This window comes from Pleurodeles waltl, chromosome 1_1 (assembly GCF_031143425.1).
Source record: "Pleurodeles waltl isolate 20211129_DDA chromosome 1_1, aPleWal1.hap1.20221129, whole genome shotgun sequence".
Lineage (NCBI taxonomy): Eukaryota > Metazoa > Chordata > Amphibia > Caudata > Salamandridae > Pleurodeles > Pleurodeles waltl.
Window position 1 is genome coordinate 819,811,913 of NC_090436.1, and position 20,259 is coordinate 819,832,171.

A 20,259-nucleotide genomic window follows, 5' to 3' on the forward strand; every position below is an offset into this window, starting at 1 on the left:
GTTGATGTGGCAAGCAAAATAAAAATGGATTAAATCCAGATATGTGACTGGGGGTGAGTGTTTGAAAAGTTTGTACACTCCGTCCATCATTTTATTTTGTGATATTGACAATTCAATTTGCGACTGTGTCTGGCCTTGCACTGAACCTGTGAAAAGCAATTTTAATACATTTTGATCTGCCTGAGTTACAAACAAATTACACAGCAGACTGTCAATCCTGTGGCAGTGTGGCCAATTCAAACTTCGTGGAAAATACTGCATGTGCACCATCCCGTTTTCCTTGTGGCCCTGATCTAATATCCTGTTCTTGTTTATTGATGTGAACATTTCAAAATGTATTTTCAATATTAAACAGAGCCTTCCGATTCAATGTTTGTGGTTGTGCTCCTTTGACTTTCAGCGCTTCTCCTAAAAATGCCCTGATGTGCCATCAGAGACCTAGCAAACTTGATTAATTTATGCATATATTATGATTGGGTCTTCAAATCAAGTCCAACCATAAAATCTGAGGTTAGCTATCTTCTATTTTGGGTTACTCTATAACTACAAATATTTCTACTAAGAAACAATGTATTTAGTTGTTAACATTAATATGAAGGTAACATTCTTTAAAGTGATCTGGGATCATATGATTTAATTTAGTGTTTTGCATTAGGAAACCTTTCATTGTCCAATAATTTACTGCCATTGTTTAAAATTGTTCTCCTTTAATAGTTCTCGTTGTGTTAGAGATTAACTAATTGCTTAACCTCTGCAACACATTTTCTGAAGGATGCTCTCTTTTCCAGCAGACAAATAATTTAGAATAAATTACTAATCTAGGATTATGGATTGGTGGGTAAGGAGTCTTTTTTCAGTTCTTCTGTAGAGTAAACCACCCAGCATAGCTGCAGAGGCATCATCTGATTGACATATGTAGCCAATAAAGGCACCTTAATGCCCTTGTTGCCAGTACTGCCTCCATTCCTCATGCTGAGGGCTTAGGAAGAGATGGAGAACTAGAACCAAAAATGTTCCAAGAATTCTCCGAGTTAGGGGTCATGAAGAGTGATGAGTAGTCTTTGGGAAGATCCATCAGAAAAAAAGTGTTACCATTGGTAGAAATCTTGTAATGCTGATGCATTCTTCTTCTATCAGATTCCAGACTTTGCACCAATAAATTGAAAATTAATTCATAACAGAGTCTGTGGATCAGATAGACTAAGAATTATTGGAAAACAGCATGTTCCAACCTTGTTTCATCCATTAAGTCCACAAATTAATGCCTTGCAAATATGTGTTGAAAGGCTATTGCAGATTAACATGTGTCCTTCCACAAATGCAGAATAATACTTTTAGGTGGTTCAAATGGTGGAATAAAGTGATACTAAAGCGCAATTGTGAGCGATTGTCTTTCTTTTTATACATACAGCAATTCAGGTAGAGAGTGCCTTTTTTCACTCCATGATGTATTGAAGCCCCAGAGAGATCCCAAAAATGACATCTTCTCTGCCCTGGACTATTTTGAGCAATAGACACAAAACAGGCTAGTTTCTGGTATAGTAAATATATTCTGTCCTTTGTCTTGGAAGGATGTGGTTGAAGAAAAAATGTATCCTATGAACATTCTTGTTGAAAATGAGCAAAAACCTAAGTTGTCTCCAAATGTCCTTCACCATATTTACATTGAGTCATATCCTCATCAGGTAATCGGTAAACTCAAGAAATCTTGGCATGGGACAATAAAACAGAGAGCTACTAATTATTTCCACCTGAGTCAACCTTTGAAAGGCAAATACAACGTTTGTACGCAATTTGAACCATATCAGCTGGATAGAGCTAGCTTCTTAGTCTCCATTGTTTAAGGCTACACCCTTCAGGAAGCACAATCCCTCTCTTTTCTGCATTCTAGGGTCCTCCATGAAAGAGAGGACCAGTCCTTTGTAAAATTATAAGTGCTGGTGCTCAAAGAGCCACTCAGACACCCGCGGCTGGTGCTATAAAAAGTCAGAGCACAAATAGCAAGGGTGCGTAGTCCCAAATTTACTTCAGACTTCTTCAGTTCACTGGAGGCACTCCCTACTCCATTATCTCACTTTTACAGGTGTCTGTTTTCTCCCTTGACAGCAAATTTTCTGTATTTCTCTTCCTCTGTTTTTTTAGTTTTGTTTGTCTTTCCCTATAAAGGTCTCAGAAAATGTCTGATGTGGAGAAATAACTGTCTGCCCCCAAAAATAAGTGCCTGTGCCCTCCACCGGCAACCATGAGCTCAAATTAAGCTCTGGGGAGGACAAATGCTGAAATACAGTTGATTGACTTAGCAGTTATTTATTCCCGATCATGGACTACCAAAATCATAGTTAATCTGATAACTGAAGAAATTACTGGAAAGGTGATGTGTACATAAACTGTGGGGTTCACTGAAAAACAAATGCATCCGCAAATTACCCCAGCCCTGGAATCTCTTTGAAAACTTTCACTCCTATTTGTACCTTGAACAAGACTTTCTGATTAAGTTCACACTCTTGGTTGGCAGGGCAGAACAGGTAGAAAAAACTTGTCTTGTGAGCCACACTCAGGGTTGGACCGAACATCAAGACTGAGAAACATACCTCCATGACATCTGGACATAGATGTATGGACTACAATATTGCCTCACTAGTTGCCATTGTGCATGCTGGTAATACTGTCCATCAGAACCCAAACTGGGAGAAATGCCTCTAAGACCAGGTGAATTATCCTCAGGTACAGCAGGTTAATGTTCCATCACCATTCCTTGCAGAACCAAGTTCCACTGATGAACAGGTCACCCAGATGTGCTCCCAGCCCGCATGGGATGCATCCATCACCATAAATTCCTGAGATTAAACAGCATGGATATCTTCTGAAGATGGCTAAACCATTTATTTAAACTATGAAGGATCTGTCACCCTGTTTTGGAGAAGTCCAATATACGTTCAATTTAAAGTGAAACTTTCATTGAAAGACCCTTATCCATGTCCTTATCGATTGTCCTGGAAGATACCCGAGCTCCGAGGCAAAGAGACTCGAGAGTCAGATGAATATGACTTTTGAGTTTGACTAATGGAATTCAAAGTTGAGTTGTATGGGTGACATTCTGTACCCTTTCTATAAAGTAAATGCATGCCTTTCGAATGTGTCCAACACAGCCTTTATGCTTTTCTGGTATTGGGACAGAATTGTATGTGATGTGCTGAGGCATAACAAAGATAAGCCGCAGTTTTGTGTAGGGTTTTTTCTGCTGTCCCGGGATCCTTTGCGTTTTTGAGCTAATTGCTTTAGACAGGAAACACAGAAACCTTGCCAAGAAGAGGTGTGCTGCTATGCTACGAGAACATTTGCAAGGAACATTGGTGCTTATAATAGGTCAGAGGATTGAGCAAATTGGTTGAGTCTAATAGCAATGTGGAAGTATGCATTGTACAGGTCAACAACTGCAAGTATTCCAGTCTCAGAGCCAAAAGGGTAATTGCCAAAGTTACCATTTTGGACTTTTTCTTATTCAAGAATTTCATCAAAAAGTGAAGATCTTGAAAATGTCACAAGTTCCTTGTCGTGACATACACGAGAATACATCTTGAATTACACTTTTGCTAGTATTGCTGTGAGACATAGATTCTATTGCAGCTTTGTAAATCAGGTTTGTTACCATGGACATAACTAAATAAGAGCTGGATGGTAGGGAGAACAGGAAGTGAAGTCTTAATGAATAGAAGGGAGTATGTCAATGAGCAATGTGCTGGACTTGTTGGTACAAGGTCATCTTCTTCACCACTCCACAAGACCTGGAAGCCTGACGCCTGCTTGAGATGCATGCTATTTTGAGGGTCCCACATTAACATACTTTTTGGGCTGTGATGGCTAAAGTGAGAGGAGTACATTGCTTATAATCACTGCCCCTCTGTCTTGAAAGCAGAAGGTATTATTGCACTTATTGGGGGTTCCACTGTAACCAATGACTTTGCTACTCAAATCTTTTACACATTGCATAACTGTTATGAAAAAGGCTTACAAGATGAAGAAAGACCAGGTCTTCTGCTGTGGTATGGTTTCATCAGCATTCATACTAAAGATCCTTTCCTAATGGGAAAGTTCAAAAGTCTGCATTGTACCTCTGAGAAGAGTCCATGCATGCTCAAACCCAGGGACCTCATCACCATTTCTATAATAGATGTTTTGAAGTTGCAAGGCTGTCTGAAGCCACCTATGCAAAAGGTATGTGTGTGAACATTATTGTGTCTGGCCCTCTCACAAAGGTCATGCAGGGAGTGAGGCCAGGGACTTATGTGCCATGGTGAACATGACAGCTGGGTTACTTAAAGCAACAATTTAAGTCCCAATAAATTCAGTTTCTTTGATTCCTTGCTCTGATGCATTTGTTCAGCTCCTTGCAGAAGAAGCCTGAACCATCATAGTCTGCAGAGTTAGAGACTCTATAGCTATCCATGGTGCATGTTTGTGTATGTTCACCATGTTTATGCTTAAAACAAGCACAGAAGAAGGCTCTACTCAAGAATATGTACTGTAACTTCACCATTAAAAGGCAGAAGTGATTTGGACTGAAAGAATAACACTATAGTTACAGTGATCCTATTTGTTCTCCTCTCTGTGGACGTTTTTGGGCTGCAGTGGCTAAAGTCAGAGAAGGCTGAGATGCTATCTAAGACCTCACATGGAACATACTAAGGAGCTCTCAGGTGAGGCATTCAGGGGTTTTGCAATATCTAGATGAGGGAATAAACCATCACAGTTTCAACATCTATGTTTGGATTCTGATAATAATTAGGATGTACCCTCATAGAATGATTGGAAGTTCCTGAATTAGTCAGTATGTGAGACGCTCTGGTGTCTTCATCCAACAGAATAGACCATAACTTCCATGGGCAGCTCCTCCGTAATAGCGTCAGGCAGTGACAAATAAAATGATAATAAAATAATTTTATAATCATTTTATTTGCCACTGAATGACTCTCTCTGACAGTCATTGCAGTGTGGGAGGGGCAGGTCATAGGGAGGAGGAGTGGTGGGCACTGTAAAATGCACATGTGGGTTTGGTCGGCCATCTTAGGATGGCCAAACTGGCACGCGCACTTACATTTCTCCACCCTAGCTGTGCTACAAAGCAGGGTTGGAGAAATGGCACAGGCTCTCTGTGCCTGAGCGAGCATCAAACCAGCCCGATCAGGCCAATCCCAGTGCTGCTCTCATGCTTAGTGTAGCATTACAGCAGTGCCTGGATTGGGAGCATGTGCTTTTCTGACCCAGTGACTGCTGGGAGGATGAGGAGCTGAGTGACTGCCACCTGGAAAGGAGCGGCCCTCCACTTTTGATTCCCAGCAGCCACCACTGATAGCTTCTTTAAAGGGTTATATAGCAAAATAAACATAGTTTACATCTGAAAATGCAGAGGTGGCACCATCCGCTCTTGAGGTTTGGAGATCAGCAAAAATGTCAGTCACAGCTGAAGGATCAGAAATGGCACCAGAGACAAAGTTGCAAGGGAGGACACTGAAGGGCAGAGGACCACACCGGAGCTGATGGGGCAGATGCCACAGAGAAGGAGCTGTAGACAACAGCACAGAGGGAACACCATCCAAGAAAGGAATTAAGTAATCATCCACAGATGGGGAGTCACATCCATAACAACTAAAACATGGGGTATCCAAAGTTGTCAAACTGTTTTTAACTAGTAGTTAGAGAAGCAATCATTAATTGTGTATTTTCAAGTGTGTGGTTGGATCTTCCACTGAGAAAGAAGATTGATCTGCATGTCCAGTCACTGCTGCTCCAAGTGCAGGCATGAGACTGAGAGTGGTGTTTGAAGAGATTGATGACTTTGGATGGGACCTTTGCGTGTTTTAATCTTTGAGATGTGCCTCTGCTCCTTCTCAGATCTGTTAGGGGAACAGCTCCTCATTGATTATTTGAGTGTACTCCACAAGGGAAAGCAAGAGTAGGACCTTATTTTATCAGTATGATAAAAAAACAAGAAAGGCTTTTGATTACCCTCTCTAGACTCTGTGATGCATTTGAAGACAATGATTCACAATGCTGAGAGTCATAGTCAGGCCCCAAGCATGACATGCACTACTACTGAGAGTACAACACTGTAATCTAGTGTCACCAATTCCAACATAGTTTTCACCCTGAGGACTTATGCATCTTATAAAAATGATTTAAAATGTGAAAAAAGTAGTATAAGATAGTGAGAAGTTTCAGCAAGTGCAGGATCTCATGTCTCTGTGATATGTGAGGAAACAAATCTGACATAAAAAGTGGAAGCAGATCTTTTATGTGCTCTGTGAATCTCTTCTAGGGATGAGGAGTGCAGGGCTCCATATGAGGAGTTTCTATGATTGTGCCTAGTGGTGAACACGCAACCCTCCAAGAGAAAGTCAAGATACAGTTTGAAACGGGAAGTGACAGGTGGAAGACAAAGGAGTTGACTTCTTTCCTGAAAGTCAGGAGTAAAAAGGCCAATCTGAGTAGAGGGGAAGTTCGTTATAGAAGATGATTGCTAAAGAAAAGTAAACATTTTGGCCCTGATTACAACTTTGGAGGAGGTGTTAATCCGTCCCAAATGTGACGGATATACCACCAGCCATATTCCGAGTTCCATAGGATATAATGGACTCATAATACGGCTGGTGGTATATCCGTCACTTTACCATCACTTTTGGGACGAATTAACACCTCCTCCAAAGTTGTAATCAGGCCCCTTGTCTTGATTTTTTTCCTTGTCTTTCGAATCCCCATCTTCATCTGGTTTTTGCTGTGGGTGATGCAGGGCATTTGGGGGAGTTTTCAGATGCATAGTCTGGCTTACTGGTTGGATATCCTTGTAAATGATTTACAGAGTTTTGAGCTTAATATATGAAGAAGGAAGTGCTTGCCCTGTGAAGCAGGCATAGTGGGTTGATCAGACGTTAGAAACTTAGCTTATAACAGGCAGTCCATGATTTATTTTTCAAATTGTCTTTGAATGCAAATCAAAGCTTGATATTGAAACCAATGAACTTAAGTTTGGTGGAGATGGTGAATGAAAACCTTCCGCCACTGACAGAATGAAATCTATTCTGAGGGAGTCAAGTTTATGTTAAACTGTGGACATACATGATTGAATAATGTGGAGGCAGTGTTGCCATGATACGTGTGTAAGTATATGCCTTTATTAGCCAGTCATGCCCCGAAGGTTTCATGTAGAGTCTGAAGATCATCGCAAAACCATGGAGCCTTAGGTACTTTTGTGTTTGACTGATAGTTGAAGTAATTTAGAGAAGCTTCTCTTAACATGCTTTTTTTTTAAACAAAGGATGAGGTAGTCCGGTAGAGACACCTTGAGTGATGCCAATGCAGATGGAGAGAGTATTGAGCAGAAATGTATGATTGATACTGTTGAATACGATTTAAATGTAAAAAAAACACATCACGAAGCATCAGCCCCTTTTGTTAGTAATATTTAGGGCATCATCAACAGTCTGTCTAGTGGCACTTTGTGCGTTGCAATAGAACCAAAAGCATAATTGGTAAGCCTGAAGGAGACAGCTGGGGTAAATTAACCTTAATTTTGCAATGCTATTCTTAGGGGGAAACAGGTGGGTGACGGTCTGGTAAATAGCAGGTCATGTGGATTAAGATAAAGCATTATGACCATTTGAAGCAAATGAGGTAAGGAAGTGCCAGCTTTGAGGGAGGTCTTTATTATGTGAAGGTATAGAGTCAATGTGTCCACGGTGATAGATTTGATGGTGGAGAAAGAAATTATATTGTTGCTGCTTAAGGTTGCTTTGAGGGACTTTATGAAGTTAAATCATCAATAAAAACATGCTGAAATATATTCCAAAGAGAACATAAGATGCCAATGACATTGACTTGTTATTTAGTTTGTCAACAGAGAAGTACTTAGGCCCATATTTATACTTTTTTTAGCGCCGCATTTGCGTCATTTTGTGACGGAAAAGCGGAGCAAACTTACAACATACAATTGTATGTTGTAAGTTTACGCCGATTTTGCATAAAAAACTGACGCAAATGCGGCGCTAAAAAAGTATAAATATGGGCCTTAGTGGTCGTGGATTCACAACGTTGTGTGAGATCACAGAATGTGGAAGATGACGTATGGGTGCTTCTTTAGGCACGAATAACTAAGGTAAATTTCTTCTTTTTGAATGCCATAAATTTCACCCACAGTCACTATCAGTATGGCTATGTCAGTTCACCTGACAATATTCTATGAACTGTGTTTTTTCTAGGGCAAACGATATGTATGTTCTCTGGATGTAACACTGGTAATTGAAAAACAGAATTTTGGATTGAGCTTTGGGTGGTTGAGTTTGCATTATGGTGGCTTATTGCAGTTCCTGTGCTCACTGGAATTGTGAAGTAAACTAATGAGAGGAGTGATTAAGGTTGTATGTCAGAATATTAGAGACAGAAATATTTTCTGAAATAAATATTGTTTGTAAATGTTATATTGTTAACTCCAATGGGTCAATATTTTTGTGAACTCTAATTAAGAGACTACAGGCCTGATTTAGGGTTTGGAAGGTGGGTTACTCCATCACAAATGTGAAGGATATCCCATCTGCCGTATTATGATTCCATTATATGCTACAGAAATCGTAATACCCGGATGGAATATCTGTCACGTTTGTGACGAAGCAACCCGCACGCCAAACTCTAAATCAGGCCCTATATTTATGTCAGATGATCTTCTGACAATAATATTCTAGGGCCATATCATAATTACTAGGTTTGTAATGAACATTGATTATGAATCCATGCATTCAAGGATAGATTGGTTAACAATTTATTGCCTTTTCCTTGAGGTATGGATGTGGTGACATATTGTGTGAGATTATTTCTGATATTAGAGTAGTTTGTGTTATCAGCAGTATAGTTTAGAGGATTTAATCTATTGTTCTTGAAAACAATTCTTTTCTATTTCAAACTTACCCCTTCAGAATTAAGTATTGGTCCTGGGAGACATGCGTTCTGCATCCTACGAATATTCAATACCAGATGTATTTATTTATTTATTTATAGTACACTGGAGACTACAATCCCTTTAAAATAACTGGCTCTAATTCTTGTAATACAGTACTGTTGTGACATCACTAGTCACTTGTAACATGAAAACTATGTAGCTGCTCAGCTATAATAGGCTATTACAGTTAAGTGATGTCAAAACAACTAGTGTGAATGGAAGGTCAAGGAACAGTTTTACAACTGCAATTTAAACAGTAAACATAAGAACTAACTTTTCAGCTCCTCTGAACTCCTTTCCAGAGATGAACAGAAATTAACAGAAAGGAGCAATGTGTGAATTATATTCACCTTGGCACAGCTATAGCTCATTACACAAAAACAAGAATCTCTCTGCATGTTAATATACATTATGAACTAGAACTGTTTTTGAAATTGACCTACATTAAACTGTATGTAATATGTTTCGGCAACAAATTACAACTTGTACATTGGGGTGTTTAAATTCTCACTTTATGTATTCCATATATTTTCAAATAAACTAATTCACACGAAGAGCAAGAGGTCAAGGGACTGAGGGAAGGGCAATGGTGCACCTATATAGTATAATTAATATATCACCCTATGTCATGCATTAAAAGGATACTATAAGTCACCTCAGAATTCAATGACCACTGCCTTTGTCCTCATTCTTTGATATGGCAATGGAACTCCTCAGAGATGTGCAATATCCTTATATTGTATGGCAAACGGTACTTGATCGTTTATGTACTCTTTTTAGTACAGTGCAGTTTGGCCTTCTGGGCATCATCAAGCTTCAGCATTAAGCAAAGAACAGGTAATGGTAGGAAAAGAATGTACCTGTGAAATCATAGAGGTGTGGCATTGCATCTAAGATGATCCCAACCAAAGGGAGGTAGAGGGCAGCAATTTTAGTTTTCAGTTCCGGTTTCAAACATCGTGAGTCCAGGTCATGAGAGCCAAGCAGGTTATGTATGGCACTAATTGCTTTCCTCTGGACCTTACAGATCCTGTGGAAAAAAGGAAAACCTGATACAGCTTTGTCACCTTTTGGGTAAATTGCCATTTTTCATAAGGCAAACTTGATGGAACATTACAATGAGATTCTCAATCAAGACAAATTTGATTCTCATATGCTTTTCTGTCTTCTTTCCCACCACATTTATCAATCAGAAAACGACAAAAACCAGCTAAAGATACACTAAGAATTATTAAACATTCATATAAACATGCTACATTTCTCAGGCAAAAAACAGCTGATTAAACACTTCTGATACTGGATTTGCAATGCATGAAATGGTTTCGCATATATCAAAAATGATAAAAAAGAATACCAAATTCCTTTCTCTTTGAACAGTTAAAGAAAATAAAAAAAACACAAATGTGTTGTGTGATTCCTATCACTTTAATACAGGCTATGCAACAAAAAAATTGCACAGGGTCACTTTTTCTTCATCTTTAACCCTCTTTAATAAGGGAAGTGTGGTGGTGTACCAAACGCCCCGCAGTCCCGGTGGTGTGTGGGGGCCCCAAGCTCCAGGGGGCCCCATCAGGACACTACTCTGGCCTAGGAGCTCCTGCTTGAGCTAGGGGAGGGGGCCCATCCTTGGACTGTGCAGAGAGGCCACCTCAAGTTTTGTTACCCTTCCATTCACAAACTCTTTTCTAAATGAAGAATTCTCTGAAGTCACCTACCCTTCCGTCTCAGTGTCGAGAGCGGCCACCAGCTCAGTGAAGAGAAGCCCTGTCAGGAAGTGCTGCTGGCGATAGTCAGCCGAAAGATCGAACATGCTAGCGATTTTGTGGTCCTGGAAGCTGGAACTTGAACTTGAGTTCTACACAAACACATAGAAACTGAACCATTACTAAATGCGCACCAGGGCACCCAGTGTGTCACAGCATAACATTTACAACACAGAAAGTGGGATTAGAAAGTCTTAACAGTGACAAAGAACATTTGACACTGTGCAACAACTGGAAACAATAAGGGCCTGATTTAGATACTAGTGGATGGGTCAATCCGTCACAACGGTGACGGGTATCCCGCCTGCTGAAATCTACATCCGTTAGGACATAATGGGATTTAGATTTCAGGGGACGGGATGTCCTTCACAGTTGTGACGGAGTAACTTTTCCATTAAATCTAAATCAGACCCTAAGTCATCAAATAGACTCACAGATCACAAAACCTTAAAATCATAATACACTTCAACAAACAGGGCACAGAATATTTTTTTACAGATTCCCTAACCTGTGAAAACATTTGATTCTGGCGCTCCAGAAATTCGTTCTGTGTGGGGGAGTGAGTGGTTTTTAAGGTTCAGGGATGAGTAGTGTATAATTGTAGTGAGGAGCTTTTAGAGTTTGGGTATGGAGGTAACAAAAAGGTTGTAGGGCTTAGTGATGGGCGGGGTATAGGGGTAGTAGGACGTTTCTAGGGTTCAAAGAAGGGCGGTGTTTAAGCATTCTAAGGAGTTTTCAGGGTTCAGTGATGGGTTTTGCATTGGGGTAGTGGGAATTTTCAGGTCTCAGAGATAAGTAGTGTTTAGTTGCAGTAAAGGGTCTTTTATTTTAAGAGATGGGGTGTGTTTAGGGATTAAATGTGGGAACATGGATAACTGAGGCAGCGTAATCCTGAAGCCATCTCGGGCCTCTTCAATTTATTTAAAGCCACTCCCTGCCCCTTCAGCTCACTCTAGCAGCTTTCTGTTTTCTCCCTTTGTGATGCTTTTTCGTTTTTCTCTTCCTCCGTCTTTCTCATTTGTGTTTTTTGCTCGCAGCAAATGCTTGAGGCAGAAGAATAAGCCCTGGCCCTCAAAAATAAGTTCTGGTGCTCAGCACCGGATACAATAAGCACAAATCAAGCACTGTCTTAGCCTCAAGGGTACTGAGAAGCACCTGCAAGCATTTTGACCTGTGTGACGAGGAGGGTCAGTGCTCAGCTCCACTGGCTTGCCTGCTGGTTTGATTAGGTGGCCTTGAGTTTTAGTCCCTACTGTCTTAAGATCCTTCCAGCCACTGGCCAGCTTTCTCATCCGCCTGTCGGTTAAACACAAAATGGTGCAAAGTAAACAACTTTATGCTGAGGTTTCCCTCCTATGGCCCGAAGATGCATGGATAATCTCTTTTAATTTATGAAAACCTTGAGATCATCTAGGGCCAGATGTAGCAAGCTTTTGGCATGGCGCAAACAGCGAATTTTGCTGTTTGCGCCATGCAAAAAGCACATTGCGATGCTCATTCCCATTTTGCGAGTCGGTAACCTGGTTACCGACTCGCAAAATGGGAATGCGACTCGCAAATAGGAAGGGGTGTTCCCCTTCCTATTTGCGATTCGCATCGCGATGTAGAATTGCTTTGTGACCGCGAACGCGGTCGCAAAGCAATTCGCAGTTACCACCAGTGTCACACTGGTGGTAACCGATTCGCAAAACGTTTCATTTTTTCGTTTGTATTGCAACTCGTTTTCCTTTAAGGAAAACGGGCTGCAGAACAAAAAAAAAACAGCTTTATTTAAAAGCAGTTACAGACATGGTGGCCTGCTGTCTCCAGCAAGCCACCATCCCTGTGAGTGCTGCGAATCGCAAGGGGGTTGCAAATTGCGACCCACCTCATTAATATTAATGAGGTGGGTCTTTGCGACCCCCCTGCGATTCGCAGATGGTGTCAGGGACTCCATCCTGCTTCCGGGTTTGCAACTCGCAAATTGCGAGTCGCTCAGACACGCAATTTGCGAGTCGCAAACGCAAAATTTCGTACATCTGGCCCCTAGTGCCCAAGATGGCTTGTTTGCAACATAGACTTTCACATTCACTTTTTCAGTGCCAGTGGGTCACAGATACGCTTAAGAGTTGATTTAAATGAATTACAATATAAATAGAAATAGAAAGCAGTAAGGAAAAACAGGCACATCTCCTGCTGGCGATTAGCGTAAAATGGCCCTTCCTACTCAGAAGATTATGAAAGGGTGCCCAGTAGAAAGCTATGCTAGTTGTACTGCCTTAAGTTTCATTGCTTTCACGAGGCCTCGTCACATAACCCAAGCCTTCACCTCTTTCTAAAAATACATTTCAGGAACCTACAATTAACAGGCACTTCCCGCCCATGCCTGTTTACTACATTTGACTGACCTTTGTTACATTCTTCTTACGTCTAAGGGGGGTAGCACCCAGCAAGTCTGGGCTCTGAGGGCACCCACTTGAAGTGATCCCAAGGGCGATGCATCCCCTACCTGTGACGACAAGGAAGGGCACGGAGAAGCAGGAGCAGACTGCGGGGTCACAAAGAAGAGATTCAAGTTCAGGTAGTGCTCATGACTGCAGAGGATCCTCAGGAACTCCAGTCTCATGGAAATCAGGGCCGGAAATGAATTCAGCTTGGCTGAAAGCTAGTAAAAGACATAAGGAAAACATTTCAACAGGTAGATGCCTTTAGTTTAGCACATGTTTTTAATACCATGACCAGATTTTAAAAACAGTCACACAATGCAACACCTAAAGTTGCTGCTTTGGGTAACAGGAAGAGAGCAGGACAGCACCATATCTTCTAGGATATGGCCCTATCCTGCTCTCTCCCTAGCTCTGGCACACAATCAGACTGTGCAGTGCCACACAAACACCTTTGCACCATATTTCTAAGTGTATACGAGAGTCTATCACAGGTTTTGCACTGGAAGGGTATCCTTCCAGCACTAAATACCATGCCTAGACTGGCCTTAACACTATTTTCCACGTTGAATGTGTGCTGTATAGGGCAGCACACATGCAAAGTGGAAAAAGTTAGGAGAAATAAAATAATTACTCCTTTTTAATGCCTGCTTGCAGGTGGCGTCATTTTTTGGTGCAAAACCCTGTCTACTATTGTTAGTAGATAGGGTTTTGCATCACAAACCATGGATAGTTGCAAAGGTTCAAACCCAGCGCAAACTGTTTGTTAACCTCCCCCCAGATTTTTGTAATAGCACCTTTATAATACCACCATAAATTAAATAAATAGCAATACCACAATAAATGAACCAAACAGCAAATAAATAGCAATAGCAAGACCATCATCCCATTGATTTTCAAATTTCCCTTGGGATCCACAATCTTTCTAAGGTTCCTTTTAAATTCAAGAAATGAAGGTTTTTTCATCGAAAGAGAGTGCGGTGTGTGGGCTCATGTTTGATGCATGAAGATGGATGTTGGTATGATTTTGACTGACAGGATGCATTTTCAAGAGTGAATGCTCTGATAACAAGTATAAATAATAGCATCCTACTGGACTGGGTAAGTGGAGGTTCAAATTAATTCTCGCCTTCACTTGACCTTTTACCCGGATGTCTTGAGAAAAGGGAGATAACCTTGGTGGGTCAATCCTAGACACTTACATTCAGCTAACTGGGAAATGAATAGTGTTGGATGGTATGGGCAGTGAAAAGATGGTAGGGACAGCAGGTTACTCCTCCTGGAAGTTTGAATGAGTTGGGAAGATGTACTGCTTTGAAACACGTGAGACTAGGGCACATATTTACAAGCTCCTAGTGCCATTCTGCATCACATTTGCGTCAATTTTTTAATGCTTATGTGGCGTTAGGAAGGCTTTTTTACCGCATCATATTTACAAAGTGATGCAATGCTCACATTGGACCACTTTGCACCCCCTTGCACCACATTATGCCTGTGCCAGGCATAATGTATGCAAGGGGGGCATTTCAGCATTTACTAGATTTCACGGCATCATTTTTGTCGTCATTTTTAACGCCTGCTCAAAGCAGACATTAAAATGACGTACGCATAAAAACCTGTGGGGCTCCTTGCACTTTGCTTCACTAGCGTCAACATTTTTGATGCTGGTGCAGTAATGCGCCACAATAGTGTCAAAAATTCTGATGCTATTGCCCAAATGACTGCCATGGTGTTGTTAGGTAGGGCAGGGGCGACACAAGAAAACTGGTGCATCAGCACTGTAAATATGCCCCTAGGTCTTTAAGAAACAAATCGTAGTCGGCTGATTGATAATAATTATAATGAAGCCGCAGATAGATACTTATCCATGTTTTCTTATTACCTAGGTACAATTCGCAGATTTCCCTTTAGTAGCATAACCCATCCCTGAGCCCTCCGAGGTGGGAATCACAGAACATATTTCCGCCAGTATCTCTCTCAAATGCTCTGGATTTGGTCACTACACCAAGCTTATGTCTAAGCCCTCTAATTCTGCTAAGTGATTGGACAAGATTATTATTAAACTATAATTTCTCCTATCCCACCCACTCAGAAAAGCAGTAGTTGGTTTCGATTCAAGTCAGACCCTGCAATAGGGAAAAATCTACAGAGCGATTAAATTATGTAGATCTCCTCTAATAATGAGACTTTGGTTATTTCACCCCCCAACCTCCAGGGGACTCACAGCTCACGCCAGTTAACTCGTCCTGGGGAGTAGCCTGTTACTGCTGCGAAACCGAGGCCTAAGGAACAGAGTCAACAACTCTTGCCACCTCTTTTGCCATGGCACTGCATTCTCTTGGTCGTAAACAACCTTTCACGCTCATTAGACACCTGAGGCAGACTGATTAAAATTTAGCACAGCACTGGCCAACGCCATTCCTATGTGCCATGCGGGCGCCTTATTTAAGGAATGACGTTAGCCTGCATTTACACATGGCAGAAGTCCTGCACTCGTGGCGGGACCGCCTTACTGCATTTACACATGGCAGAGGTCCCGCAACAAGTACAGGTCACCCGTCACAAGTGCGCCCCCCCCCCTGCCACCACTGGGGGGCCTCTGCCACAGGTGCGAAGGCCGTTTGTGAATGGACCCCTCAGTGAACAGTATTCTTCGCATTTTGCTGCAGTCAATTTATGGGTCGAGGGGAGAAACAATTTAGCTCTTGTCCGTAACACTCCCTTTATTTTACAGCAGTTTACTGCTATCTCTTGCACACTTTTTAAGTTCTGTTTTGTGACATATCGGTTCACGCCGAAGATTTCTCTCTAAAGTAATATGTGCTGTACCTGATTGCAATAATTCTTGATGAGATTAAACACAACACCACGGTCCATAAGTGATAGCAGATCATATAAGAAAAACGCCAGGCTAATGTTAATCTTTTCCGCTTGTTCAGTTTCCTATAAGAAAAAAAAGAACAAAAATGCAATAAACATATTTATTTACAAAAAAATATCTATTTTCGATCTTTTTCATAAGTGACTACTAATCAACTGGGTAGCTCTTTCTCCCCCTCCCCCCCTATTTAGAACCCAATACCTAGATGAAATTTAGATTCTCCTCAAGCCCTTCCCCCTTCAGATTCACAATTGGTTGCAGAAGTGCATGACGCTCTTTTGACGCTACTGGTTGATTTTATGTGTGTTTCCAGCAAGGGCATGCCTGCCTCAGTTTGAATTCAGATTGGGCCTACCTGCAAGGATCGTTCTGGGAGTTGAGTATCAGATCACAGGTGAACAATTACCCATCTAAAGCTGATCACTTTTCTCATTACACACACATCATTCTTATTTTACTTTAACCATTGCTTTCATCAGAATGGCATTTATTTCACTCCACAATATCCCAATACAGCAACAGACTGGAGTCATGTTTACATCATGGGGGACTGCAGACGGTGACATAAAACGGCCTAGCTAATGGAAACGGCCAAGCTAATGGGCTTTTCTCTAGAACGTTGTAAAGAAACAGCCTTAGCTGTGGTGAAATGTTGCTAAATGCAAAATTCTCCATCAAACTGTGAAACCAAGAGCTAGACAAGGAGGTATCTAGTGAGCTATAGTAAGCCTTGGTGGAAAGAGTTGCCAGAGTTGACAGTGAGCATAGAAAGAAAGAACACTTTAAGGTAACACTACTTCTCTTCACTAGTCACTCGGATTAAAGCAACGTAAGTCTATCAGCCAACATAGGCCCATGTTTATACTTTATTTGCGATGCATTTGCATCACTTTTTGACGCAAAAGCGGCGCAAGCTTACAAACTACAGTTATATTTTGTAAGTTTGCGCTGCTTTTGCGTAAAAAAAAGACGCAAATGCGGCGCAAAAACGTATAAATATGGGCCAAAGTGTCTTGGGGGCAGCTGTAGTTAATCCCATCCACCCACAGCCACAAATCTCATCTAATTTTACCTTCGATTTTATTTTCTCAGTATTCTTCCCTTTATATAAAAATGCATGCACCTGCTTTGGTCCCACTCTATATGCTTTTGGCTCACCTTTCAACAAAACTGCCATGTACCCTTTCCTCTCTAAAATGAAAACACTCTACATATTTCGTTCCCATTAAGACCCATTTCTATCATTCTAACTTTGAACTGTGTGCCTTTCTCAAACCCCCTTTTTACAAGTTTCACAGAATCTATGGTAGGTTACCTTATTCTTTTTATACAAGCGGATCACAGCTTACACTTTAAATATTTATTAAGTATTTTAGTAAATGCAAATATTTTAGTAAATCCATATATGTCACCTTTTGGGGCACTTATAAGCATTGTGAGTTTCAATAACATTAGTATGAGTACAAAGTTAGTAGAATATATGCAATTGATCAGGTGCAAGGTGAGATTGAGATTCTCTGCATAAAGGCTCTTCAATCAGCTGAAGTCAAGTCTAAATGGTTGACTTGCATGAAATTTTCTGGAATCCATGAAGTTTCCTTCTGCCATCATGTTTGAACTCAGGACATTTTACACCCTCTGCCCCTGGACTCCTTGGAATCTTCCTCTATGCCGAGACACTTGCGGGCTGGTTGATCAACTGTTCAGCCGGAATATGAGGATTAATTGAAGGATGGTACAAGATGCCAATTGTTACATGTATACTGGTCTCTACCCTGAGCTGGATATATTTTTTTACTTTATCACTGCACCCACAGAAAGAGCTTGGAAGGTAGGCAACATCTTGGTGGCTTCCAACACATTCTGACTGCAGGTGTGGTTGCATAGCATCCAGTGTAAACAATGCTGCAGTAGTTTAGGAATGTCATCATCAGGGCTCTTGTCAGCTTCAGTCAATCCTCAGGTTGATCAAGTAGTGGGATTTTCAGGAGCAAGGCAAGCTGTAGGTTGACACACTTGGACACTGAATTGACTTGGGCATTAGAGGACAGCTTCAAGTTGTAGTTGTATGTGACTCCCAGATACCGTCATTTCAGTAAGACTGATGAAGGTGTTCCAAAGCTTGTAAATGTGCCGCAAGCAACAAACTATGCTTTGCTCCTCCTAGCAGGTGTAGTACAATTCATGCAAACAAAGTTCCCTTCAGGTGAAAAGGTTCAGGCATGCAGTGCTTTCTCTGTATGTGTGGAAATTGATTTTATACTTTTTTAAACCTGCACCAGAAGTACTTTGTAGATACTGAACAGTAGGCACGACAGAGAAGATGCTGAAGGCATGCTTCAAGATAATTCCACTTATTTAATGAATAAATATGCATTTGTTGGTTGCAGTTGAGGAGAAACAATCTGATCAATTGTAGACATCCCAATACACTCTTTCAGCCTTGCCACCAGTAGGACAAAGTCTGTGGTGTTGTAGGAGGGTAAAAGATAGAGGCACTTCACTAGTCATTTCTTGTGTTTGTTGAGAAAGAGGGTTATAGGTTGATTCTTTCATTGCTCTCTTCTTGTGTTTGTCTTGGAGGAAAGACAGCTCTTCTGTAATGGTAGTCAGAATAGATTCAGTGCCATAAGCAGGCCCAAACCACAATTGATTATCAATTCCACAAAATCTTGAAGCTGTGTTGTTACAACCATTACCCTGATTATATTTGGTCAGTTAGGTTCCCTAGATCTTGGGGTCTAGCAAAGAATCTCTGGGTTTGGCATGCGTGGAATAACAAGCTGACAAGATGTATTGATAAAATTCTTCCAAGGTGTTCAACCATATATTTTCATAACTTAAAAAACTGCTAACTTCATTCAGATTTCCCTCCACAATAAACCGGGAAGCAATCAAGCAATCAATAAAGGCATAAACATTGTACAAAAATGTATAAATCCTATAACAATATTTTACTGTAGGTGGCAAATAAAATAACTGTAAAGCCTCCTGAGCGTGTGTTACAATGTGATGTTGAACATTTTCTTCAGAAACCGATTTCAAAACTGTTGAGAAGTTGGCCAATTGGATAAGCACAGAGTGCATGATTAAGATCTTGAATAAAATTAGTGCAGTGAAGAAAATTCTGGACAAATCCGCTATCTCCATACCACTTGCTTATATTTGCACTTAACGGTAAGCCATCTATACCACAAAACAAGGAACAGTGCCCTCATAGAATGATCTAAAAGGATAGACAAGTATAACTGTATATTATTAGGAATGGCTCAGTCACAAACTATTTTCATGAATTTTACATTGGCACACTATTCTGTGTTCAGGCTGTAACTCAGTTCTTTCAACCAATATCTTAATAGCTGAATCTTGCTGAAGACTTAAAGGTCTTTGTTTTTACTCAGAGTGTATTTGGAAGATTTTGAAAAATCCAATTCAAGTTTGATCAACTCTCTGAGGGAATTTGTGTAATCCTAATTGAGACATAAGCACCAACGTATAGTAACCCTGAGTGCTTTACTTAAAGCATGAGTTAAGCCCACTAGTCTTGAGGCTTGTACCAAGAGCCTAATCCCCATTATGAGTCTTAAAGAGCATACCTGCACCTTTATTTAGGAATTTGTGTTTCTGAAATGGAACACATTCTATACAATATAATCGTATAGAGGGACTTTTTACACCTTTAATACAGCCTCAATTTGCATCTTCCCAGATGTATTATATGGGGATTTAAAACCTGCACCATGTGATTTTGCTGTACCTTGAACAGTATTTTGTGTGCCTGAAATCAAAGATTCTCAGAAAACAAACCCAAGATATTCTCACTTTAATGATAGCTGATTCAATAGCCTATTTACATTTGGCATATCTGGCAATTTTGACCTATCATGTACATATTTATGGGTTTCATGAAGTGCTCATGTTGCCAGATGACCATTTTTCAGCACTCTTCATTTTCAAAGTTCATTTTATGGGTATTTCACCTTAATATTGTTTAAGTAAATCATGCTAAAATATATTGTGGAAAAAATATTGAGAACCAAAATATATACAAGGTAAGAATAGTAAATAAGTTTAGGTTTACTTTACTTAACTCCACATATACATACATTGACAAGTTGAATGTGGAGTTAAGAATAACATATCTATGCTCACATATATGCTCATACCTTCTCAATATTTAGTTATTTTGCACAAGGTATTAGTGAA

The 20,259-nt window shown here is 40.6% G+C and overlaps 1 protein-coding gene across 2 annotated transcripts in view; it reads right to left on the reverse strand.

Annotated features, from left to right (window-relative positions):
* DOCK8 (dedicator of cytokinesis 8) overlaps positions 1-20,259 on the reverse strand; it is a 709,540-nt gene that overhangs the window by 148,432 nt on the left and 540,849 nt on the right. For both annotated transcript variants that reach the window (XM_069228642.1, XM_069228651.1), the window contains 4 exons: positions 16,002-16,115; positions 13,238-13,393; positions 10,702-10,841; positions 9,847-10,016 (listed from right to left, as the gene is read on the reverse strand). In XM_069228642.1, the coding sequence (XP_069084743.1) occupies positions 9,847-10,016; positions 10,702-10,841; positions 13,238-13,393; positions 16,002-16,115 (580 nt within the window). The remainder of the gene's footprint in view (positions 1-9,846; positions 10,017-10,701; positions 10,842-13,237; positions 13,394-16,001; positions 16,116-20,259) is intronic.